At 41.2% G+C, this 27,498-nt stretch overlaps 1 protein-coding gene across 4 annotated transcripts; it reads left to right on the plus strand.

Moving 5' to 3' along the window:
• The first annotated feature begins 1,787 nt into the window (after positions 1-1,787).
• Positions 1,788-27,374, plus strand: pip4k2aa (phosphatidylinositol-5-phosphate 4-kinase, type II, alpha a). Of its 4 annotated transcripts, XM_083995370.1 has the most exons (12): positions 2,687-2,863; positions 9,339-9,384; positions 14,503-14,600; positions 14,768-14,864; positions 16,469-16,621; positions 17,061-17,207; positions 17,694-17,732; positions 21,464-21,580; positions 24,853-24,966; positions 25,292-25,532; positions 25,756-25,859; positions 25,961-27,374. In XM_083995370.1, the coding sequence occupies exons 2-12, from the start codon at positions 9,367-9,369 to the stop codon at positions 26,039-26,041; spliced, it is 1,209 nt and encodes a 402-aa protein (XP_083851496.1). In that variant the 5' UTR covers positions 2,687-2,863; positions 9,339-9,366; the 3' UTR covers positions 26,042-27,374. The 4 variants fall into 4 exon arrangements, with proteins under 4 accessions (XP_083851494.1, XP_083851495.1, XP_083851496.1 ...); XM_083995368.1 differs by lacking the exon at positions 9,339-9,384 and having other exon boundaries at positions 1,788-2,863; XM_083995371.1 differs by lacking the exons at positions 2,687-2,863; positions 9,339-9,384 and adding an exon at positions 10,942-11,014.
• The last annotated feature ends 124 nt before the right edge of the window (positions 27,375-27,498 follow it).

Consider the following 27,498-nt stretch of genomic DNA (forward strand, 5'->3'; position numbering starts at 1 on the left):
TTCAATATCTCAAACTCAGTCATTACAACTTACCTCAAGTTTCGACACTACGAAACAGTCATAATAATCATTAGTGCCAGCCGACCGAGGGAACCACAATGTTAAGTTTAGTGTTTTGGAAACGGAAGGTGAGCCTGCGTTGCTAGGTAACGGCTGCCACGTTGGGCACGTTGGCTTGGGGGTTGAAATTTTATTTTGAACCTGTTGTCAAAAAAGATTCAATAATATGCATATTGACTTGTACACTATTGATTTTAATGTGTGTGTTAGGCTAAGGAAAAAGGGAGTAACACACATAATAGAATAGAATAGAATAGCATACCCTTTATTGCCACTGAAGGATGTTCAACAAGAATGTGGGTGCATGGAGCCTCTGCATGGCTGCATGGTAAAAAAATAAATAAAAAAAAGTACAGACAGCATCAGACGAACAATAAATAACAACATTCATAGATGATAATAAATAGTAGTTTAAAAAAAAAAGATCTATATATTGCACTATAGACTGCTGGTTCATCAGCCTGACAGCTGTTCCTGAGTCTGTTTATCTGCATTTTCAAGCTTCTGTATCTGAGGGCAGGAGAGAGAACAGTTTATGACCTGGGTGAGAGCAGTCTTTCATCATTTTTTTGAGCACCACTGAGGCCCCTAGAACTGGAGATGTCGCCCAGAGACGGCAGTGGACAGCCGATGATTTTCTCCACTGTCTGCAGAGCTTTTCTGTCAGCAGTCGAGCAGGCAGTATACAGTACCACACCAAGATGCAGTAACACAGCGCGCTCTCAACAATGGCATGGTCCAGTCTGTTCCTCCAAAGCTCTCTCAGAAAATGGATTTTCTGCTGAGATTTTTTTCAATGCAGCAGCTGCCTTGGAGATGTGCACACCCAAGACCTTGAAGGTGGAGAACCTCTCCATCCTGTCCCCATTGATATGGAGAGGGGCAGGTTCTTCACAGTGTCTTCTCAAGTCCATGATCAGTTCTTGAGTTTTGCAGAGACCACGCAGAAAGCTGTGATAGACTGAGATCAGTTTTCTAACCAAGTTTAGGTGCTTGTCAATTTATGTTACCGCATTTGCATAAACAGATGGAAATCCTTCATAGCCTAAATTAAATAAGGGAATAAATCTAAAGGGAATTTGTAGGGCATGCTGTGTCTGTCCTGTGTAGGTCATATAGGAACAGCAACAAGGTAAAAGTGCTGCTGTGTGAAGAATGAGTCATAAAACAAATGAGCTCTATACAGCATCAGCATACTGAAGCCTGCTGCTCTTAGAGAGGCACTGACACAGCAATGTGCCAGTGGAAACAGCACAGTATGCACCAGAAAATCAAATGTCCTCTAAAGACATTACGTCTGGTGGTGTGGGACATTATCACTCTGCTGCCTGGAATGAGCCTGTGATTAATCTCAGCTAAAGCAAGGCAAGGATGGGGGGATGGATGGGGTTGATGTACAGGTTATTCCTCTTATGCATTATTAGGCTACATGAGCTACAAAATTGGCAAAAGCAAATATCTGCACTTGAAAATGATAGCCATCTAATTATATTTCATATTTTTACACACTGTGAAGAGATTTTTTTTTATTATTAATCCTGAACGTTTCAAGTGTCAATGAGTTATTCAAATTCAGTCACATAAAACGGCTGAAGTGGGCGATTAAAAAAGCAGAGAGAAGTAGCATAGGCCCGGTGAAGGGAGGAGGGTTGCAGCGAATCAGCACAGCAGACACTGCAAAGCGCAGGCTGTCACCTCCCCTCTGTCGAGCTGTCATTTGACAGCGGCACACATGAACCTCTGTGCTGCAGCAGGCAGAGTTGACCACCCGTTGATTTGCACGTTTTTAAATATCTGCCCCCTTCGGCATTTTTTTTAATTCAAACGAGAGGGCAAGAACATGACAGGATATACCCCTGTCATCTCTACGGACTGACTGACCACAAACGCGTAGGAGGGGTAGCCGACCGAGCTGCTGTAGCTAATGGTAACGGTTAGCTTGTAGGCTAACGGTAGCTGGCTGGTGAACGGGATCCCGTGTAGCTTTTGTGCCGTCGGTTGGCTAAACGTTACAAAGCCGACGGTAGCTGGTAAGACAGGATCGTTTTGTCAGCTAATTCGGCATTATAAAACGTGTCATTTCAACAAATTGTTTGCAATTGCTACCCTGTAGTTTTTTTTTTACATTTTCACCGGGCTTCTCTTCATTTTTCCCCCTAGTTTTACGGGTTTTTTTTAATTTATGCGAAATTTATCGTTGGATGTTTGCTAGCTAGCAAGCTCTGCTATGCTAACGGCTATGCTAACGCCAGCTCAGTGAGACCTCACATCTCACAGCTCCAGGCTGAAAGTCAAGGAAGGAAGAGAGGTGACTTGTGATGTGGGCTGAGGGAAGCGGAGAACTGTTAGGCGAAGGAGAGCAACAGTATTAACTTAAACACATCGCATTTTATATTATATATATAAATATATATTTGGTTCCCATATCAGTCCTGGTAGAGGAAGAAAGGGGCCATATCGCCAGTCAAGTCAAGCTGTGTGGGACGTTGGATGAAGAAAAGAGATTTAGGGGGGGCACTTTGATTTGCGAGCTGGGCTAAATGAATAGTATTGGTGTTTGGTGAATCGTGAGCCGCCGGTGGCCACTGTGCCAGCTTTCAAGGAGAAGACACTTGTCTGAGATTATCGCACAGACTGCATTAACCAGTCAGTTTGCTTTAAGATGGCTTCGGCGAGCAGCATTGCCGCATCCATTGCGAGTAAAACGAAGACCAAGAAAAAACACTTCGTGGCTCAGAAAGTGAAGCTCTTCCGTGCCAGCGACCCTCTGCTCAGCGTGCTTATGTGGGGAGTCAACCATTCGGTGAGTCACACACACAATCTAATCCTCACATTATGATTCACAGTTATGTCCTTCTCGTCCCTTTTTTTCATGTGCCACATTAAACCTCAGCTACTTGCTGTCAGCTGTCAGCCCTTTGTGGTATCGCAAGTTGATTGACAAGTACGAGATGACAGCTGTCCAGCGGTTGGCCACAGTGCTGTCACTATGAAGGTTTGAGTGGCTGCAAGTGTTTTCATGTTTCATGTTTTCTACAGTAAGCTTGCAGTGCAGTTACAACTCCCATGATATTAGTATTGCACTGTGTGTGTGTGTGTGTGTGTGTGTGTGTGTGTGTGTGTGTGTGTGTGTGTGTGTGTGTGTGTGTGTGTGTGTGTGTGTGTGTGTGAGAGAGACAGAGAGCAGTGAACTCTTCTTTGGCTTCCTGTTGTGTACATGTAGGATAAGCTCCTAGGGCTCTGTGTCATGAGAGAGCAGATCTTCCCATGCAAGACAGCTTATCTCTGCTCTCTGCTCTCTTTCTCTTCCTTTAGTGAATATTTGTTTGTATAATGCTCATATGTTGGAGAGAGAGAGCAGACTTGGCAGGCAGAGGACATGCAAATATTTTTTGCACCAAATCCCAAGTATTAAATCTTTTACAAATGTTTTACACATATGATTAAAACACTTAAAGTGTTGATGCTTGATGAGAAGACTGAGGCTATACAATCCGTGGTTTCTACTTAATATTCATTCATTCTTACATTCTCCTTCATTCTTTACTCTGCTTGTTTCTTTAAAAAAAAAATCATCATAACATAGTTATACCAGTAAAGCCAGCCTGTTTACTGAACATTTAATCTGGTGTAGATTGAAGGGAACTGCTTTCCAGTATGTAAACAAATGAGATGAGAAGTAAGTGAGCAGCCGCACTCATTTATGCATTCAGTACAAACTTTTCTATTTATAGGTTTGTATGATATTGTTCCAGTGGGACTCACGTTGTAATGGATGACAACAGTATAGTTTATATAATCCTGAAAAGACTTTTGGCTTTGATATGGAGTGGTGCTATGTGTCCTTGCCTGTTATTCATGTCAGCCTGAGGTTGTCCTCTTGATTTTGTTGCATGTGGAACTGGTCAGTGGACGGTATGACAGAGTACAGCGAGCAGTGGCTGCCGTAGAAAATTAATTCTGAATTAATTAATCTTTGGACTAGTTTCATAACAGGTGCCACTTGAACATTAATATTTATTAGGTTTTAGGTTAATGGGTCAGATTTAATGGGGTTGACCTATACACTTTGTGAAACTTATAAATAAATGGCCTCTGTAAATGTCACCAGAAGTTTACCTTTTCACCGATTGTGTGCTCTGCCTGACATTCTTTTTGGTGCGTTTTTTTCTTGTGTTCATTTTGATGCATCAGTGAAGAGATTATGCCAAACTGCAGCATTTCTTTGCAGAAGAAAGCACTAGCACTATACATCTAGTTTTTTTCTGGACAATGCAAGAGGGATTAGAGAGAATGATTTAATGAAGCGAGGGTCGGTGTAGTGTTGAATGACTAAATGAGAGCACTAAAAAACATAGAAATAAATGAGACATTTATATGGCTCAGGAGCCTGTGTGTATGTTGTCAGAAAGAATCATTGTTGTGTATTGTCTGAGTAAATCAGGATTATGTATCTTGGAATTTCTGTGTGGCCACTTACCTTAATATAAACTCCTAATCCTAATACTTTGAAATTTTATTTGCATCCCACAGACCATTAATGGAGTACGCAGCTCAGTATTTTAATGAAGATTCATTTTCTGTAGTGGATGGTTGAGTCCGGGGGTGTTTCATACACACAGATACACAGTCCTGAGGGGTCACTAATGGTCACGATGAAGCATGTAAGATTTGTCAGTTTAAACAGCAACATTTTTGGCTTACTGATTAGGTGGCAGTTTGTTATGGATTACACAGCCTCTAGATAGCCTGGTGTATGTGAGGCCAAGACAGCTAAAGATTCAAAGCTGTTATTCTGTATCTAAGCTGTCGTCTGCGGATGGATTACTGTCACCTGGCTGTGGTGTTAAGCTTGAGGGGTAAACTAAGGTACACACAAGTGTCACTTGAAATGCTTTGAAAGCATGAACAACAATGTGTATGATCATCAGCCATATTACTAGCAAGACTTTTATCCAAGTAAACACAAAAAATACTTGACTATAGAGATCTGGGAGAATATGTGGGTTTTGTTCCAGAAGTCAGAGAACCCCCCTCAAAATCCCAGTGATATTTTGAAACTATGCTAAGAGGTAAAACACAGATTTGGAACAACCTTTTCCGACCATTTCCCATACGCCCTAGATGTTCATGGGCTAAACATCACCACTCGCAACTCTTGAGGCGAGTCCCAGAGCGAGTCAAGGGGTCACAGCCAGCTCAGACATGTCTGTAATAGCAGCAGGACATAGACAGAGCGCTGTGGATGTTTCAAGGCAGCTGACAGTACAACTTAGAAGAGATCACTTCTTTTGTTTTTTTAAATGGACCTGTAGGTCTTTTGCTCCTCACAAAGTAAACACTTTTTTAACATATTGAAATCACAACAGTTTACGTTTTCTTGTAGCAGCTGCTGTAGTGGGTTTTGTCCCGGAGTATCCCTGGAATGCAATTCTTCTTTTTACAGAAGGACTGATAAAATGCTGAATGGTGAGATTGTTGTGAGTGACAGAAGCTAATGACTTTGGCTCACTGTAATATTACGTGTCATCATGCAGTGTCTTTCAGGACTGACAATGTTTCATTTTGAATCAGCTTAAAACTCAAAGTTTAAGTGACTGTTGTCATTTACGTCATACTCCTGTGTTTGTCCCTCAACGTCCATAAACTCCCTCTGTCTCTCTGAACTGTCACAGAGCTGTGGACTAATAAGCAGCTGAGTCTCAACCATAAAAAAAAATCTACACGTTTGGAGAATCTACATGTTCAAACTGTTCTCTTGGATTGCATAACACAGAGCAGAGCTGCCGCCAGCACATTTCCTTCTTATGCCTTAGGCTACCTCCCCTGCTGTTTTTCTCATCACTTAATAAGGTACTCTGTTTCTCATACCACTGGCAACATAAAAATGACATTCCATGCCAGGTCAACAGATTGAGCAACTGTGTTACTGCTGCAGCTTGTAAGGTTACTTAACAGCATGGGATTTTCGAAAGTAACGTTAAGGTATAAATCAAAGGACGCTGCAAAGTAATGAATAAAGCGGCGGAGGCCTAAGGATGCAACCAGATGGCTGAGGCAATAGGCAAACACATGCACACCCCCACAGGAGCTGCAGAATGTAACCTCTACACCTTGTATCCACTGTAGCCTGTCAGTCAAATCCACATTTGAAACAACACTCATTGCAATGCTGTTGAAACTGCAGAGAAGAGAGACTATACAGCTAGTTTTTTCTGGACAATGCAAGAGGGATTAGAGAGAATGATTTAATGAAGCGAGGGTCGGTGTAGTGTTGAATGACTAAACCAGAGAACCAAAAAACATGGAAATAAATGAGACATTTATATGGCTCAGTGTATGTTGTCAGAAAGAATCATTGTTATGTCTGAGTAAATCAGGATTATGTATCTTGGAATTTCTGAGGCCACTTACCTTGAAATAAACTCCTTTGACACTTTATTTAATCCTAATACTTTAAAATTTTATTTGCATCCCACAGACCATAAATGGGGTTACGCAGCTCATGGTTTTATAGAAATGGATTGAAGCCAAAGCTAAAAAAAAATTTCACTGGAAATCTCAACTGTAAGTAGCACTGAAGCTTAGAGGGTGCAAAGGCTCAAACTAGAGTCTACAAGATCAGTCTCAAAGTCATCATCATCACAAAAGCATTTCCTCATTCTAAGCCAGCACTGTATTACAATTAAAAAAGATTGAGCTGGTGTCTTCAGGACCTATTGAGTCCACAATTTTTTCTCTGAGTTAGTATAAACCCAAGTTTAACAATGATTTCGCCTCTACAATAAATTCTACCAGAAGTCCTCAGGATGCCCGTTTGTGGTCAGTTTGTGTTGTGTATTTGTCACTGTTTGAAAAGCTGCATCATCTCAGCATACTACACCTACTGATTAATCATAGCTATGATTACAGCGGCTGTTGACCTGCTGTCACGTCATCAGGTCCTGTCGGTTTGAAGTATTGTGCGGAGTCGTTGATTTCACGATAACTGGCCTAAAGACAGTAAGGTTTGGTTCCACTCAATATTTCAGACTATTGATATTATTCAGCAGCGCATGCTGAAGTGTGACTTTGTTGTCAGGTTCAGTTTCCCTCCTTAGCAAACCATTAGGAAATGGAAAATCTTCATCTTCTTCTTTTTTCTACTCTATCTTTCTCTATAGTTTCCAAAATGACTTGGCGTAGGAAAATGTTGTGCAAGTCTAAATTTAAAGTCTTTTCTCCCCATTTTATTTTGGGATTCTTAAGGTTTTACTTTTAGTTTTTTTTTAGAGTGCCTAGATTCCCATGCTTCCATTAAACTCTCCCCTCCCTCCAGGTTCATTCACTATTTTTGTCATAGCTCCTTTTTGTGTTTTTCTGTCTATCTGGCTCACTTTCATTCCCTGCCCATCTCTCTCCCCTTTCTTTGTTCTGTCCTGCCTCTATGTCTGACTCAGAGGAGCTGAGTCTGGTTCTGTGGATTGCATAAGATGGGGTTTCTATAAATATCCACAGGAGTGACCTACAGCTAATATGTGTGATGATTATGGTTGAGGAAAACAGAAAAGCTGGAGCCTTGCATCCTGGCACCCTCAGGCAGTGACAGATAGAGGAACTTGTGGAAGCGTCTTGTGGTTTGTTGGTTCGTGTGCGTCACAAAAAAAAATCTTTAAACGCAACATTTTCTTTTGTGTTTGGTCATGTGTTAATGCAGTAATGCATAGGCTTGCTTGTGTTTGCGTGATCCTGTTTGTGTGTCCTTCACCATAGTCGCTGCCACGGCACGCCACTTTGCAGAATGTGATGCGACGTGTTGCTGAGTTGCTTGATTCACTCAGCAGGACAGGTCATATATCATAAGCCTGTTTGTTGCACCGTCAGTCCAAAACACTTTATCCTTTAATAGCTGGCCTTTCGCAGCATTTACAATTGACCTGCTGAGCTGTGTGTGTGTGTGTGTGTGCTCAGGCAGACATGCTGTTACTAGAACTATAATTTCTTTTTCCACCCAAGTCATTTGTCATTTACTGTTTCAACACACACAGGAGTATGTCTGGTGCAAAAGGAATTGCCCCCTGAGGAGATCATTCACACAGTCATTGAGCAACATTTAAACCAATTATACACAGTTGGGGTTTGGTGCAACTGTAGTGTACTTTAAGAATTGGAAAAATGTGTTTCTTTCCTTCACCACTTGTGTGATTGGCACTGATTAAAATAGACGTGAATGACCTGTTCGTGTCTTCGAATGCTGACGTCTCACAATTCATGGAATGACCATCTTAATCTTTTAATTATGCTGAAGGCGTATTACTCAGGTAGTTGACAGCATTAGCTCTAGGCCCTGTTTCTCTCCCACTGTCTTTGTCACTCTCACTTACACACACACAGGTGCAGCAGCCCATTTACCTGACCACTGTTCCACTTTTCTTCATCATCAGTGTGTCCTCATTATGGCTGACCTCTCTTAGCTGTACGCAGGAGGAACGACTAACCCTGACACTGAAGCTGTCAAAGGTGCTCCACAGAATTAGGTCACATACGGTCTGTCATGGTCAAGGCTGATCACTGTGTGTGTTTTAAAGCAGCAGATATACTCACCTTTACTTAGAATTATATAAATATTTCTTTAGGTATTGCTACACCAGTTAGTGAGACATAAAAAGTAAGGTGTTTCCCATAGTGCTGAGATTTTTTCTTTTAAAATTCATGGCCGGCTTTTTCTGGGTTAAACATCTTGAACAAAGTACTTTTGATAAAGTTATTTACGTAGGTGTGATTTATAAGATTATTCCTAGAGGTTCTACATTTATTGGAGAGAAATTTCCTAGTCTCTACAGTTTTTTTTTTTCAACTTGCCATATGTATTCTTTCCTTTTTATGGGCTAATGAATCACCGATACACACCCTGATATCATTGTTGTGCTGTGTTTAGGGCTGTCCTCCTAAAAGGGCTTCGACTGTATTCTTGTACTTGTCTTCAAATGGATATTGTTAGAGTTGTTTAAAACTAAAAATGGTTCTGGGATTCATAGCCGGTCAGGTAATGATGTAATTGCCTTGTTAAGTGGTCTGTAAAAGGTCAAATCCACACTCAGTACAATCTACTACAGCTATATGTGACCTTTGATGCACACTGGGCAATTATTAAAGGGCGAATGTGCATTTAGCTGGGTGTAACTACACTATATATGATTATCTTTGTGGTGTACAAATGTAATCTGTCATGTTGTGGTCAGGAAGTACAACACACATGGACAAATTGATTAAGGCTCAGCAGTTTTTGTCTTTTGTAGCCATGCCCTGAAAAGTGGAAGACTATTGATGTTGGAGGTGGCTCATGTAAGTGTATGAGTGTCTTGTTGTTATAAGTGCATGTTGGTGAATTCAGGAGGTGTTACTGTATAGAAATATGCCATAAACAGTTGCAGTGAATTGATTGAGTTCAGCTTGTGCCAGATTACAAAACCACATCCCCGCCTCGTGTATTTACACTCCAACATATTGGTTAATTGCATGATCAGTCAGCCTTGATTACATTTCAATTAGAGCCACTTACACTCTAACATGTTGTAAATAGGCTTAGAGGAAGTGCATGGTAGTGTGCCATTCAGTCTAGGAGCTGCTTCTTTAGAACGCATCCCATTTCCCCACATGATTGACAGCTTTACACTCGAACATTGGCCATGCTGTAAAATGACTCCAGTGGAAAATGTACAGTTTCACATATTGATGTTGTCTCTCTGTGACTGTCACCTGCGACAAGTTTTTCTCACCCACTCTTTCTGTCTTTACACCTCTGATTCGTCATGCTTAAAAAGACAGCACTTTGTCTGATGTTATATTTCATATATTTGCCCAGACTTGCCAGACACATTTCGATTTAGGCTCCAAACTAAGACGTATAAGGGGGGGAAACAACTTGGCTTTGATTTTATTCTGAAAGAAGAAAGTGTGGCGGGCCGCCCCGCCAACAGAACAGTAGGGGAAATACTGGGAGCTTAGAATAGTGTCATAACAACATGAATACTGTTTAATTAATTTGCTTAGCAATTAAGGAGTCCGTTTACAGTGTTCATTTTTATTGTTTTATTACGTAGCAGCCATTGGTCAGAAATCCATTCTTCACTGCTCTATAACAGCAGCTGCTGGTGGCTGCACAGTGCAGCTATTTACTGTATGTAGGCTGTTGGAGGACAGAAGAACAGATTTTTTTGGAAAACTGACATTAAATCTGGGTGTGAAACTATATAAGTTTATCAATACATTGCAAGATATTTATAGAGAATTGATATGTCGTCAACATTTTAAAACACTTCAGATACCAGAATCAGAATTGGGACAACTCCGGTCCGTGCACTCATCCATCTGATGCTGGCGTATTGAAGGACTCTTTGGAGTGGGCGGAAAAATCTATGATCTTTGACTTTTACTAACAGAGGTACATTTCAAGAGGAACTTGACAGCATTGCGACATCTCAGTAAGTTTTTTTTTTACATGAGGAACATATTGTAGTCGTAGCTTCAAGGTCTGAAACAGAGTCATCAGAAATTCAAAAAGATAAAACAGATGATAGTCGTAGATTTCCTCTTCATTTTCAAATGTCTTCCCCTAGGCTGCACATCCTGATAGCATGCCTGATTAGTCCAGTGCCTCTCCACTCTAATATTTCCATTACCCCTCTATATCTCGCATGTAATGACCCAATCCTTTGTGCCGTTCCATCCAGATTTCTGTACCAAGTGCTATAGGTGTTACTGTCCCTGCGCTGTCAACACTATTAGTGGGCTGTCATCTGCTAAGAGCAAGTCATCCATCTGTAATTGTTCAGAGAGATAATGCTATGCCATGCTGCTGACAGAGCATGCTCTCTTCACCAGCTTCCTGTCCAACGGAGCAACAGCGCACACTTGCTTCACTCTGGGCCGGAAAACCAGTCTTCATCACCATGGAGACAAACAGGAAGCGGTGGTGTGAAATTTGTCTGCAAGTTTGATAGCTCCAGGAAGATAAGCAGATATGCTACTTCTGATTAAACAAAACATAAAAACGTAACCATGCTCAAGATAGAAATTATGACAAGAGCCCCTGCAGATAAAAGAGAAGCACTACACGCTGTATTAATGAGGATTAGGTGCTCAAACGGATGGTCAGGTCAGTGTACTGGATTAGCTGCACCTCTGTGTTGGCACTGGCAATAAATGTTTAGCTGCAGGGCGATAGCACAATGTTCAAAATCAGAGCTCTGCCTTTAGAATAATAATTGTCAAAACCATTATTTATGTAAAATGTAAATCTATTTTCTCCCCTACAGTTTTTAGGAGCGCGCATCAAACTGCAGACAGAAAAAAAACATTTGCCACCAAGACAGTAGCAACATAAATATAGATGCAGGAGTAGAGATTGGGGATATTTCAGCCTGATGCAAATTGTATCTTTTATCTAACTGACGTTTATGTCTGCATGCATGCATGCTCATATTTTTTGTTGCTGTGACCTGCATTAACATTCAGCATAGTTACCTCATGATGTGTGTGTTTGTGTGTGTGTGCTGGCATTGTCTCTGCCCTTGTGTGAAACACAGCTTTGTTGACGAGGCGACATCTCCCCACTGAGTACCCAGAGTGCATCTGTGCTGCCTTTAGCATCACCATGACGTTGGTGCCTGTCACACCAGGGCACTTAAACATACTTGGATATGACATCTGTGAAGATGGATCATCTGCCTGCTCTGTCTTGCTTATGCCCTTCTTAAAAATATATATTCAGAATGTTTTTTCCATGCCTTCTTCCCTTTTGCGATAGTCTTTATCTTAAAGGTTTCCTTCCTAAAAAAAATTATCTTCTGTTGTTAATCCCACTTATGATTCACAGTAATGCTATTTTCTCATCCTCCTTTTGTTTTTTGTTTTTTATCCTTTTCTTTTGACTGCTTTAAAGCTTACAGTACAGAGATAACCAGGCAGCAATATATTGTTGCAGCCAAAGTAAACATTCTTGAAACAATACTGGACTCAGTGAGTGCATGTTTGTTGCTGAGTTGGTTAAACAAGAAGTTAAAATAGTGAATAAAGGCAGACCTTTGCACATCCCTGGACAAGCTTTTGCCGAGTTCAGCAGGTTGTTTTACACTTGACCAGTCAAGCCAGAAGGTCAGAGTTCTTTTAACTGTTGTATTCACTGAATAAAAAAGGGATTAAACAATTCTCTGAAGAGAAGCGTTAACTGGTATAATAGCCGGACCCTGGACGACTATCTACTTGATTGCATAGCCTCTTAAATTAGTAAATGTCAGTGACCCAATCGCTGCTGGAGTTTTAATGTCAAGGATGGCTCAATAGTTTGTAAGACTTCTATTCATGTGAGTGAACTGTTCTGTTATAAATCTGGGACTAGTTCCCCGAACAGTCCATGGTGTAAACTCTCTCCCAGTGGCTGAGTGCCTCTCCATTGTTCTGCTGGCCCGCTCTCATGATTTATGTAGTTTTTGTGCTGTGTTACCGAGGATGGACAGCAGTAGATAAGGAGGCAGGGGAGTAAAAGCACTACAGAAATTATTGTGAAATTAATATTGATTTTCTCCTCCATCACATTGTGGAGATGATGGTGTACTGTGTTGAAAATTGTATCAATTCTGAACTGCTTGGCAGCCTGTAAGTAAAGCAGATTGAACTGGCTCGGTTTTAAAAGCACAAACAATTAAACACACTCAATACCCAAGAGCTGGCAGTGAGTAGCCCTTATGTTGGCAGAAAAGTGGTTCACTGACTCTCCTATCACATAAATAGACATGCCAGACTCAACCAATGTAAAACATGAGCTGGTATATGCTGGCTGTAAGCAATGTGAACAAGTGCTATAGTGCAATATGTTTACATTGGCCCAGAACAAAATATATTCATCCTGTTGTTGCATCATTTTGTTATTCATAGTTTGGTTAATATGGTCTATCTTGCAAAGCACCCTTCTTAATGGCCACCTGAAGCATACCAAATGCCTTCATGGGTCAGTCATGCTGAGGACAATCTCTACACACCATCTGCTGTAACACTTCTGCAGTATTACAGGGATATAGACAATCCCCAACGGCAAGAAGAAATATGGGCGACCTCTTCAAACGCAGCAGCTGAAATAGCGATATGACACCAGCTCTTCTTTGTCTGCACAATCGTACCTGTGAGCAATGTAGAAAACATACATTTGGGACTGCAGTGTAGAGAGAGGCACACGCTTTATTTGAATATTTGAGTTTATTCAGTGCACCTAGATTACAAGTGTGATTGGTGGAATGACAGGCTATTAATAGATTTAAGCAACCTGCCAGCAGCCCTGCCTCGTGCCAGCAATAAATACGCAAGCACACACACACACATACACACACCCTTCATATGCGTATCAAGCTGTGCCTGAGTCATAACAAATGTCAGGTCTATGTATTGCAGCAATGTGATGCATGGCCAACTCCGAATGGAAACTCCTGCAATGTACCTTATGTGTTTGAAGCCCCACTGTTTATGCATTGTTCACGGCTTATTCAAGCCTCCAGTAATTTAGCATTTTGTTGACGGGTTATCACAGCCATGAGTGTGCAAGCATATCTCACCTCAGTTGTTTGTCGCATCCTGTCTTTAGCTGCACTTTTAAAACACCTTGAAGCTTCAGCCGCTTCATCACTTGCCTTTCCTCTACAGTCAGTTACCCTTCTACCTTGAAGGCTGCGTCATCTTAAAAAGCTAATCTGTAAACTGCTGCTAAAGATTTGTACTGAGTAATAACCTGGACCGGAACTCTTGACCTGAATTGTAAATTAATCCTGATAACAGATTGATGTAATTTGGGAACTAAAACTCAGTTATCTAAAATGCTTCATAGGCAAAATTGACAGTAGTGATGGGGCTAACCTTTGTACAGGAAGGTGGAGAAGTTTAGCATCCAGCCGGAGCCCGCATGCAGAGACATGCATTGTATTGTGTTGGATAGTATTGCATTGTGAAAAAGGTTGCATGAGTTGAGCTGTGAAGCGCACAGATAGCATGTGGTTGATATTTGCAGAATCCCTGTGTTGACATTTTTGAGAGGTTCGAATAACATCTTGTAGAGGTTAATAAAAAAGAAACCTGGTATTCTGCATTTTAATTGAAGTGGCAGTGTCCAGTCATGTTTTCAAAGCTTCACCACCAGGTTTGCATCAGACGCTGTGCTCTCCAGATTAAGTTAATGTTCTGTGTTTTTTTTTCTTCTCACCGATGTTCAGATTACGTTCGTCAGCAGGGATGATCTTTGGCAGTGTTTTGTCTCCATTGCTTCAGTGATCTATTCAATTTTTCCAAGGATGTTAGTTCTCAAACCTTTAGCATGACTAATGTGATGTGATTTTTCTGACATGTTTTAGACTGATTTGTCATCCTAGATAAATCACTGATCTCTGCTTTATTTTTGTTTTGTTTTTTTCTGCCCAGATAAATGAATTAAGCCATGTTCAGATTCCCATCATGCTCATGCCAGATGACTTCAAAGCCTATTCTAAGATCAAAGTGGACAACCACCTCTTCAACAAGTAAGGTCTTTTGATTATATTTTATAATTATGGTTTTTCACAAAACGCATGGCATCATATTAAATGTTTTTTCTTTGTGAATTCTTGAAATAATTTTTTGATACTCACTGCATCGCTGAAAAATATGTAACTTCTATTGGCTGATTTTTGTGTCTGTTTGCGCACAGGGAGAACATGCCCAGCCATTTCAAGTTCAAGGAGTACTGCCCTCTGGTGTTTCGAAACCTCAGAGAGAGGTTTGGCATCGACGATCAGGACTTCTTGGTATGAAAAGATAGTGTCAAAAATGACAAAACCAGCAACATTATTCTCATTTATTCCTACATTTGGGCATATTTTTTTTGTACAACTTGATTTGTGTGGACCGCCACTCGAGAATGCCAGCTACTATAGACAGCCACACAATTTATAGGCAGTACAGTACCAAATAAAAACAGCCAGCTCATACTGGAAGCAAACTCCTGTAACCGTTCCAAAATAAACGGGATCACAGTCTTAACTAGGAAAGTGTTGCTCTATTGCACTTTTTCCTTTCCCTCTTTTGTTTCAGCCCACTCCGTGTCTGCCTTTATTTTCCACTCTTTCCTAGTAAATCCCCATTCCCAGTGCAGGCAGTGAGTTGGCAGCATTTGGAGGTCATTGTGTCCCAGCTCAGTGCAGCTGTCCTTCTCACATGTTTACGTTGGGGTTCGGATGGCTGCAGTGAGTGGGCAGTCAGGGGTGTTAAGACACCGGCCAGTGCGAAGGAATGTTGCGACATTCTCATCATTAAACTACTTTATTACACAAGGCACTAGTCATACTGTGATCAAATGGTTTACTGGTTTGTCAGTTTTTTTCCTTTTTGACCTTGCTCTTAAACTAGCCTATTGGCAGTATTTCTAATTGCACTGGTAATATTCCTTATTATAGCCAATGGGTATCACCAGCTGCAAAGCTGCTCTTTTGATGAGATGCAGCAGCAATCATTAGTTTTAATGAGCAGTGCGAGCAGTATTAAATTAAGTTTTGCCTGGGTAACAGAAGTGCAAACAGATTAAACTTTCCCCCCACATTATAATAAATGCATGATGGGGAAAATGACCAACTAAAACAAAAACATTGGGATTACTTTGAAAGCTTTTCATCTATGCCAGCCTCAGGCAAAGGGCCTCTTAAACATTTTCAGCCTGTGATACAAACCAGTTCAGTGTTCCACCAGGACCTGGACTATAGGTGGACTTCTTTGTGTTTATGATTTCAAGAACCCCCAAGAACAATACTTCTTGGGCCTAAGAAAGAAAATGCTGACTGTTTTAGCAGGTATCCCAATGTTCAGTTGTAACTTTGCTGATGCTAGGGGTTGAAGAGGAGAGAGGGAACTAAGGGCAGAGGACATCGGGAATTCTTGGAGAATGAGGCATTGAGCCAGGGGTGTTGGATCATGTTACTTTTGAGCTCCAAAGTCTGGACAGCAGCTGTTTGTGTCTGTGTGTAGCTTTGGACAGGCAGCAGGCGTAGGGGTCAGAATCCCATATGTTTAGAGTGGAGGCTGGGAGCTGGTCAGATGCAGAGAAGGCAGAGCTAGGGAATGGTATATTGTGAGCTTCAAGCAGTTGCACTGAAAGAAAAACTACAAGCATTCAAGTAAATGAGAAGATTCAACAGCTATTTAAACACAAGAGGTCAATATAGATTTGACTTTTTAATATTTTCTATATTTAGTGAGATGAACAAAAGTAAGCAATGAAGACATTATCTTAGTTTTTTGAAGAGAACTGCAGTTAAAACCGCTGTCAAAAAGCAAGGAAGACAAACTGCTGATATGTCAGTGTTTACATCCTGATGAATATAGTTATTATTTCCTTTTTTTGTCTTTGTGTTTGCAGAACTCCCTGACACGTAGTGCTCCCTTGAACAGCGAGGCCCAAGGACGGAGCGGGGCCCGCTTCCACACTTCTTACGACAAACGCTACGTTATCAAGACCATCAGCAGCGAGGATGTGGCCGAAATGCATAACATTCTAAAGAAATACCATCAGGTGATAACAGCCTTCAATCTTGCAGTAATATATATAAATTCAGGCCATGCTTCTTCTATTAAATAAGCTCTCAAAACCATGTGTCTTTAATAACTTCAATATGAGTTAGAAACAGAAAAGACTGCATTAACACATAAGTCAAGCACTTTTCACAGCTTTTTGGCCGGTGGCATCTTGTCCACTTAAATGATGTAATTTTACCACTTTTGTTGTACATATTGATTTTGCGTAAGGGAGAAAGTGTGAGCCCTGGTGGCTCCCCTGGTAGACATCATACCATTAAGGCTTTCCTGCCTGACTCTCACTAAACAATAAATCATTGTGTTTTTCCAAACTTATTTCTATTTCTTTTCTTATCTGCCCTCTGTTGCAGACAGTTATCGCCTGTTGTGACTATAAAAGGGTAATAAACTGATATCCCTTGCTCTCTCTTTGGTAGTTCATTGTGGAGTGCCATGGCAACACACTCCTGCCTCAGTTTCTGGGGATGTACCGGCTCACCGTGGATGGAGATGAAACCTACATGATTGTTACACGCAACGTCTTCTCCCACCGCCTTTCTGTCTTCAAAAAATATGATCTCAAGGTAAAAGGGTAGGTGGGGAGGCCAGCAAGAAAAAAAGTAGAATCAAGGGAAGGAAAAGTCATCAGATAGAGTAGGAACATGTGGAAAAATGATGTTTAATTAGAACGTAAGTCCCCTTTCAAATCAAACTGAATTTGACTTTTTTTGTTTTTCCTCCAAGAAATCAAGAAGGCCTGTTTGTAGTTTGAATAAGTAAATCATATACAGAATGAGGTTTGGTTGCATTTTTAACATAACAGACATTAGCCATTGCGTAATAGATGTTGTAAAAAAAAGGTAGCTGTTTCAGACAGAGTGAACCCTTTTTAAGCCACTGCACCTTGCATGCCTCGCTAGGTGAGCCTCTGTGTTCAGGCATGCATAAGGGTTATGAGTATCTGCAGGAATGAGTGTAAGAAGAGTGGAGAGAAAAAAAGACCAAAGCAAGACTTTCCAGTGTTTCTAGTTACAATTGGGTTTCCTTTCTTGTTTTTGTTTTTTTTCCAGGGTTCCACTGTGGCAAGAGAGGCCAGCGATAAGGAGAAGGTACAGACGCCTGTCGTGAGCCGTGATCTCCTGTTATATAAGCAAGTTAAAACTTCAGCAGTCAGAACTTCTAATATTTACTATATGCTTTAAACATACAATAATAATATGATAATGACAATAATGATTATACTGGTATAATGGTTAAGTAATAACATAATAAAACCAGACTTAGAATTTAAATGTGTATCAGCTAACACAACAACAGTTAGAGACATGCCATAAATGTACAAACAAATCAAATGAACTAGACAGTCCACAGCATCAGCATGATGATTTGAAAACATCTCTGGAATATTTAAGGCATTCACTCCTCGTGCGACTTAGAACTGATGCATAATAAGTGTATTGGTCCATGTCAATAACAATCAACTTTTTTTGCGCTAAGTGAAGCCATCTCCACACAAAACAAGAAAATCCGTTACCGTAAATAACATCCTAATTATTTTTGTATTAATCCTCGCACAGCTTACTAGAAAACTATTTTTGCCCGTTTAAAGAGACCACTGTCCTTTTGGTGCGTCAGGGTGCATGCTGCTGAAACGACAGCTGGTTCTGATGACAATGGAAGTCGGAGTCATGTGTGGATTGAACAGATGGGCACTCTAGCACCGCTGACATCCTGATACTGATGTCATTTTTGTATAAAGAATCAGGGCAGTTAAAAAGCGCTCAGAAACTAGGGAACATTGTTTTACAAGTACACTAAACATGAATTAAATTTCAGGTCATTTAAACACTTGATGTAATGTCCTAAAACTGAGTCAGTTATTCTGCTTAAACCCAATGTCCATTAAAAGCCATGTGGACACTTAAAGAATGAGAGAGAGAACAAACTGTGTTTCCAGTGGTTTCAATAACCAACACAGCTTTAAAAACTATTCAAGACTTACTGTCATCGCCCAAATGACCCAACTAACACAATTCTGGTGTCTGCTTTTGATTCCCTTTGGGTGGGGATGACAGTAGCAAATATCCATCTCCTTCAGTTAGCACCTACTTCATCACCTCATTCCCTTCTAGCCCCTGCACGCTCTTTGTGTTTCTTTAATTTGCTTCATCCCTTCTAACCTCGCTTCTGCTGTTCCATCAGTTCCCCTGCTTGCGGTCTGTGTGTGAAAGATTGAGAGTCGGTTGTGCGTTTGTGTGAGTGTCGGGTTTGGAGTTTAATTCAATCAGATGTTGTCTTTTGATTTAGAGTAGTCCTGCGCTTGACGTGTTTTGTGTATATACCTGTATATCTGACTGGGTGTAGCACGTGTGTATGTCCGTATGTGCGTGAGCAGTATGTGTGAGGTTTAAGATTTTGTGTGTTTGATAGTGATGTGATGAGATGTTGTTTGTCGTGAGAGACCAGCTGTTTTGAGTTTGTGGCTCTTGGGCAGAGTCAAATGTAAGTTGTGTCACTCAAACTGTGAATGACCTTATGGTTCACTTTGCTTTCTGTTGTTGTATCAGCTAAGAATTGAAATAGATATTTTGGCAGATACAGACAGTATATTTTTAGATAAATGCGTTGACCTTCTGTGTGATGAAAGTTGCTGACAGCATCCTTGGACGCTCTGACTTCGAAGTACTGTTCTTTTGACCTGTAAGCTCTGCGTTATTGGAAGGGGATGGCTGTACAAAGTGATTTTTTTTCATTGCATGTCTCCACATATCACGCTGCAAAGGGTTGACTGACCATGAAGAAGTTATAGGAGTGTTCCACAGTTTTGACCCAGAGGGGTTTGAACTTTCCACCAGGTTTTACAGGGGCTTAACCGCGTGGCACCGTGCAATCAGGCATGGCAGACTTGAGGGAATCTCCTAACTAAATATAGCCCACTGTAAATGGAAGAAGAGACAAAACATTATTGGGTTTAAACGCGATGAGTGGAAGAACAAAGTAGCTGAGAGCCGACTATGTCACTTGTTTTTATCTGCAGCTACAGGATAAATTTCCCAAGCTAACAACATACATGAAGATGCTAACAAACTACTACCACTCTTAACTCAGAAATTATTACAAGTTTTTTATTATGTAAGTCTGTCGTTATTTTAATTTTAATGAAATGCGGCTATTAAGCATGGCTCAGTAATCGCCACTACAGAAGAAGCCTTTACTGTTATACACGCATGCAGGATGCAAAATACATTAAATGATCTCACAAATACATCTGAATGTGCACATACATTCACACCTGACTTAAAACAGCTCTTAGAAACACAACAAGGCTCAGACATTAAAGCCAAGGCTCTGAGCAGAAACATGCTGGTATCTCCACATGAATCATGCCTTCACGTAGAGATGTGCTTAGATTAACCTGCAGTTACAATCGATAAGTGCTCAGTGACTATGAATGAATGAAGTTCAGTTTGTGATTATTACACGATCACTCGTGTGAACACTCACACACACTGCAGCTGGTCAGTGAATTATTAAGGAGGTGCATCAAGAGGGAAATAATGTCTTCTGTTCAGATGGTACAATGTGTATGTGTGTGTGTATACAAATTGCTCCACACACACAAACAACAAGCATGGCAGGGTTCTCTCCTGACTGCATGACCGTCTCCCTTTCATGCATGCATCTGCATGGTATATAATGTTGTTCTGCATCTTTTTTGAAGTTACATTATTTCTAACACATTCCAATGTGTATGAACACCAACCCCCATTCTGTTGCACATTGTAAACATGTTCTTTTCTACCCACATATACATGTATTTTTCTTTCAATAAAGTAAATTTAGCAGTTCTCGTAGCTGCTGTCCCAAGGTTTGGGTAAATAAACGACAATAATTGGCTTACTGTTTAGCATTTTACCCAGCAAATGATCAGTCCATGACCCATTTAGAACACTGACCCACAATTTAGCAAACACCTGATTTTGCGGTGATTTTGCGTTCGCAGTGTTTTATTTTATTTTTTCCGTGACCTGGAAAATATAGAGGTTGTGTTTCTATGTTTTCATATAGCTACTGGTCTTGGTTTGTGAGGTCTCTCCTGTGTCTCCTATAGGTCTCTGCTCAGTAGCGTTCTGCTACAGTTGTTTGTTGTTTTTGTTTACGCTCCTCTCTCTCCTCACACCAGCGCCGGCTGGTCTCTCCGTTGGGGGCACATGGCTTTAATGTGTCGGTATGACTGAATGTGAAGTGCTTTGATATTTTATTAGAAGTCCCTCTCCCAGCATTGGTAGCTCGTAGAAATAGTTCCACACCTGAATTAGATGTTTGGCAGAAAACAGGTTCATGCCGATTAGTCTCCTTGCTCTGCTTAGTCCTACCGTAGCTCCTAGTCTCCACCGAGTAGCCTTATCAGGCTGTTTCCTCGCCCTACCAGTCTTAGTACAAGAGCAGACAGACCAGAGTCATACATAGATTACAAGTCTTAAATTTATTTTTGAGTCACAATTTTTTGGGACAGGGTCTAAAATCTTAGCTCAGGGAAACTGTATAAAAACTGTATAAAAAAGATTTAATTTATTTACATTATCATTGAACAACCTTGAACTTTGCAGCCCATTGTAAAGTCATCTGAGAACTAAACATCTAAAACTTCAGACTGGTCATACGGATCTTTCGCGTTGATACCCTTTCCAACCCTCTACCAATTTGGGAAAAAAAACAATTGTGTTGTTACATTTTAAACACTTTGCCTTTACTTCCAACTTCCTTCCTCCCTTCCTCTCTCCTTTCTTCTCTCCTCTCCTCTTCCCCCACCGTCCCTCCCTCGCTCCCCCTTTTCTAGCAGCCGCCCCAACCAGAGGATGTGCCCCCGCGGCCCAAATCTGGTAACGTTCAGCAAAGGCTGCAAACACTGCGGATTGCCACGCGCTTTTACTGCGCCATGAAACACGTAAGAGATGTAAGGAACCAGGGCTCATATACCAGGCATGATCTATTAAACCAATCTTATTTTACTGTTATTTTATTTGTACGGCCGAGCATTTTCGTTTTCTCGTCTTCTCCAAGCTGATACACGGTTCTTTCAAGACCATATTTTTCACTATTTCCATCCATCTACAGTCACCTTTTGCTCAGCTTGTCAGCCAGTTCGGTTTTAGTTTGCCAGACAGTCCATTTCTGCTCCCACCATTCACTCAACAGCACCCACATGTATGTGAAACACTGGAGAGCAAGAAGTGAAAGAGTAAGGCAGTGGTTTTAATGAGAGGGGCACAGAAAACAAAAAAAAACTATCAAGAACGAAAGATGGAAAGAGGAAATGGTTACTCTGCTAGAAAGATTATTCATGTCAGAGGAAGAATGTTTTAGTTTGTTGGTTAAAAATGAGAACTAACCACACAAAATGAGAAATTTCTACAGCATAAATTGATAAGGAAAAGTCAACCAACCTTCTAAGCCAGTGAAAAATTGTTGCCAAAGAGTTCAAGGCAAGATTAAATAATAGGCTGTGATGAAAAGAAGCAGTATTTAAAAAGGAATATAGTGCAGAAATGATTCCCTGGCTCTGTCCTGCACACTGCTGCACTTTGTTTTGTAAGTGGGTGAGCAGGTGCCTTAGGACTTTATTTGAAAGCTTGTCTAAGAGATGATTCAGGTTTGTTTGTGAAGAGAGCAGGGCTGTAACTCAGTTTTTTTTTTACTTTAGAATATCCACAGCCTTTAAAGATGCATATTTGCCTTTAAAGATGCATATTTGCATCCTTTAGCGAGTAAAGAATATACCTGTGTTTGCAGTTTGTTGCTGATTTTTGGAAACGTTGCCTGTGGTTCCCAAAACTACAAGCCAGAACTCAACACAGTGGCTTTAGATACACTGCCTTTAATACAGAGGTAGCAACAGTTAGGTCATTATAGAGAGCGTTCTTAAAGCACATCTGATTATGCTTTCTTTATATTTGCCAAAACAAAAGAGCAAACTGTACTTGTACACACCCAGATCTACACACTGTGTGTTCACATTTAACAGTCCTAAATAAACACAACAAGTGCTTGGTTCATGTTGCCATGCCTACATGGTTGATTTCACTCACCCAGTGGTGGATGTTAATCTGCACCCAGCAGCATCAGGAGAAACATACAGTAACAGGACACAATGGTCTTGTAACATTTGCAATGTTATCAAAGCAGAAAGGCACAGCTTTGTTCCTCTGAGATAAAAAAAAAAAAAAAAGATGTCAACATTGTCAAAGGTCAAGAACCATTTTTCAAACCAGCTCATGGGAGACAAGAAAGAAAGGAAAAGAAACGAGATTCACTTTCTAAACAGGGCAGGTCAATCCTCTGTCACATGCCTTTGTAAGGCTCGTCAACAACCCACTCTGTCTTTCTGTCTCTAATACAAATTTCTGTTCTCTTGCTTACTACCTAAATATAGTGTGCCGCTCAAGAGTCAGGCAAATTTCATCGCAGTCAGTCTAATGGAGAAAATCAGTAACAGGCGAACAACAAATGGAGTCCTATGCATGGCTGGAATAAAATGCAAGACACAATGAACGACTATTACGTGGAGATGAAAAACAGTTGAAAATGGATTTGTAGAAAGATGGATGAATGTGTACGAGCTGAGGTGGCAGCTTAGGTGACAGGCCTGTTCCCGTGCTTCCAGGTCATGTTCACTCTTCGCGGTCAGCCTTACTTTGCGTCCTCCATTTACTTTTTATGTGGCATCTATATTCAGTCTAAGCAAGTTGTTCCCATCCCATACTTATTGCAAATTGGAGGTCTATGTCTGTATATATATATATGCTCAAATCGATCGTCCCTTTCTGTGACATGTATTCCTGTGTCCATGTGTAAAGGTGTTCTGTATGTGTATGTACTGTATGTGTGTCAGTGTGTGTTGTCCAAGCTCATTCTAGTCTTATCAAGTGCTGTTATGTGTCGCTGCTCTTCTCCTGCTGCCATAGAACCACTGTAGTAGCTAAACTGCTGCTGCTGCCCTGTTACCTCATTTCCTGCTCTCTTCTGTTTTTTTCTCAGTGACTCAGAACTAGGCTCTTTTCACCCCTTCACATAACACCTCTTCCCCCTACAGGCTGCCGGCAGATTTGCAGCCTGGTTTAGAAGACGGTTAATCCCAGTAGATAGACACTTAAATAGGAAACTGCTTCATTCTGGTTGTAGGCTGAATAGTGGGAATCCTTCAGAGAGATACACTGGCTTTACGGAGCAATGAGACATAGTTTATATTGGCTTCAAACAGTCTGGTTCCCGAAAAGCATCTTAGATGAGCGATGGTAGTATGATTTGTCAAAAGGAAAATATACTATATTATAAAAATGATAAAAATGGATGCTTTTCGGTGTCCAGCCGGGTGCTAATAAAGATGTTTCATGGCTTTGAGTTGGATAGCTTTTTTTTCAGACAGTGTATGGATCTACCAGATGCATTTCTAATGCAAAAATCTCACAAAAATGCTGAGTGCCCTGTGTTTCAAGGTACTGAGACGTGATAAAAGTTCACTATAAATAATATGGAAAATATGAGAATCGGTGCATCAGATGGATCTGTGCCCTGCTGTCAGCATGCTGCATGTACTGTTTTCTACGGTCAAATCATTTAGCTTGAAAAGAGGTCAGCCGTGGTTTGGACAGACTGCCTGGACTTTGTTGGCCAACTGATTTTACCAGTAATATACTGTATGTTGTATTTTGGCTGCATCAGACAGGCTTATCGAACAAACCACAGGCTCAAGACCTCGTTATGTGAGTGGGCTTTTTCAACATGCAGGATTGTCTCGTCAGGAAGATGCATTTAAGCACAACGTCGTTGATATGACTCATTCCTAGTATCAAAATTAATCTTTGTCATCATGCATTTTGAAATACCCACTGACTTCCTACAGTTGAACAAGGTGGCTGTATGCTATCTTATAGTCCTCCTGTAATAATATGTACAGTATTTAAAAATGTTAATGTTTATTCTGGGGAAAAAAGGATGAAGAACGCTGATGCTAGTGTTTCTGCTTTATCTCAAATATTTCAACCAATATTTAAATGTATTTAAGAATTTAAACTCTGAGATTGGATGAACTGATATTTGTTCAAATTGACACTTGATTTAAGCACCAGAATTCTGACACATTTTTGCCCAGGTCCACTGCTGAACAGCTTAGTCTTGTGGTTTTGACTGTTTTTCATTTGATCGCTAATCTCCACTACTAATGGGCAGGCCAAGGAGCTGCCCACCTACAAGGACAATGACTTCATCAATGACGGGCAGAAGATCTACATTAACGAGGAGAACAAGAAAATGTTCCTGGAGAAACTCAGGAAAGATGTGGAGGTACGTCGCAGAAATTAAATCAATGTGACTGAAAATATGTGTTTCCTGCAAGCTCAGTGTGAACACTATTAAAAATGTTAAGGTGAACTTGCTTAGCTTCGCAATTTAACTTGACGTCAGTGGCTTTGAATGCATTTGATGTATCAACAAGCAAGATAGATCTGTTTCTAAATTTGCAGCTGTAAAGTCCACCCATCATACAGTGCAATCTCTTTTGCTCATGGTCGATGCATTTCCTCTTTCTCTTTTCATCTTTCCCTCCACTCTACTCTTTGCTGTTTATTCTCCTCCCATCTTCATGCATGCTTTTCCTCCCTGCCTTCAGTTCCTGGCCCAGCTGAAGCTCATGGACTACAGTCTGCTGGTGGGGATCCACGACGTGGAGCGATCCGAGCAGGAGGAGGTGGAGAGCGAGGATAATGAGGCTGAGGAGGAGGGGGAGAGCGACGGAGGGGGCATTGGGACGCCCCCCGACAGCCCCAGCAACACCCTAGACAGCAACAAGCCTCTGTCACCTGGAGAGTTTGATCCTGCCATCGACGTCTACGCCATCAAAAGCAATGAAAGTGAGTAGCCAACTGCTTTTCAGGCTTATATTGTATTGTGTTTAACAGTTAGATTATAAATACAGTTCTCAGAGCTCCCCCTACTGGATGTTGTTCCTCTGTTTGTCAAATTGTCAAATCTGCTGCAGTCAAAAGTCTCTGAGGATTTTGTTTGTCATAATCAACTGTAGCTGTTTTTTTTTTTAAGTATATAGATTTTCATTGACTTTATTTAAAACTTCAGGTGCTCCCAGGAAGGAAGTTTACTTCATGGCCGTCATAGACATCCTGCAGCACTATGATGCCAAGAAGAAAGCTGCTCATGCTGCCAAGACTGTCAAACATGGGGTGTGTAGCCGCTTTGGGAGAACTGCGTCTGTTTGAAGAATCACGACACACTGTGGACAGAATATCCTCTAAATGTCATTTGTCTCTGTGTCCCCCTGCAGGCTGGAGCGGAGATCTCCACGGTGAACCCAGAGCAGTACTCTAAGAGGTTTTATGATTTCATCACCACTATCCTGTCATAGCCTCCAGGAGGAACAGGGGGCACAGAGGCACATGGGGGAAAGGGAGGGGCAAGTGGGGAGTGGGGCGGAGAAGAAAAGTGACGGAGAGACAAACCATCGAGAGGCTGAATTAATAAGGTGCTGTGATGGCTTTGTATCACTCTCCCTCATCCATTTTCCTCATTCCTCCCCGTTTTTTTCTCTCTCTCTCTTTCTCAGTGGGGTGCCATGCTCTGCAGCTAAAACAAACATCATTCGTTTACATTTAACCTCTCCTCTGTTGAGTTTTGTTCATGTGATACTTTGGATGATAAGGGTGTTGAAAGCAAGTGTTCTAGTCATTACATTTTTTTTAATATAATTTGTTTTGTCTGTAAGGTTGTTTATGTGGGACTATGGCTTTTTTTATTGCCTCTAACATAACATCCAGCACCATGTATTTCTTTATTTTTGATGTTTGTATTTGTCTTTCCCTTATGAGGCTCAGGGGGAGGCCGGGGAGGGTATGAGGTGGTGTAGTGCGAGATCAAGGGGGGAATGCAGAGATCAGATTACAGCACAAGGTCCCGCCTTCAGCGTACGGCTCGAGTGGGATGTGAAGAGGAAGTTTATGTTGAGCCTCGGCTAATGCAATTGCTTCATTTCAGGAAGTAGGGAGCAGTCTTCCAATAGGCCGATACAGCCAGACCCCTACCAAATGCTATACGAGTACTCAGCCAAACAAATCGTCCCGTTTCGGTTCCTCCTCCATCAGCCGCCCTGTAGAGACCTCACCCTCCCCTCCCAGCTCCTTCGTGTACAGTGAATGAATGGAGAGTCTGGGTTATCCTCTTGCCACACATTCAAATCAACACTTCTCATTAGCTGAGATGAGTTCACTCGTTGCAATAAATTAAAAATGCTTGTATTCAGCACTAGTTGCACCTCAGTCGTCCCTCAGTGCTTCGTCCCTTTTGCTTTGTTGTGATGTACAGTGATTAAGAACGACTGAGGTTAGAACGTGTACCTTCAATTAGAAGAAGAGGGATTGGAGTTATAAACAGCTCCTCTCTGAATTTATTGGGCATTGTTAGTTAGTCATGGTTTCTGTCCCTGCGACAGGAAATGACCCAGAAGTCTTTTGTGGCTATATCGCGATTAAGAGTTATGTCGCTCCTTGTTATGTCTTCGTATAGGGTGTGTGATTGAAACATCAGCAGCCCTTCACTTTCTGTTGCCATCAGCACCTTATGAGTAAAACAGAAAGAAATGTTGCACTTTTATTTGTTGTTCGAGGTTAGGAGCTCTTGTTTTTGTTACATGCGCTGCAACAAAGAGAAAAAAATGAACTCAGCTCTCGTAGAATTGAATCCTAGCAGCCTGATCTTCCTCCGTCACTTCTCACCTACTGGTACCACTTACAGGGACTGTTTGGGAGGAATTTGCGACAACGTTAGACCAGGAAAGTGAGACTGCGAGCTCTTGTCCATGTGGGGCTT

Source organism: Trachurus trachurus (genome assembly GCF_905171665.1).
Source record: "Trachurus trachurus genome assembly, chromosome: 20".
Classification (NCBI taxonomy): Eukaryota; Metazoa; Chordata; class Actinopteri; order Carangiformes; family Carangidae; genus Trachurus; species Trachurus trachurus.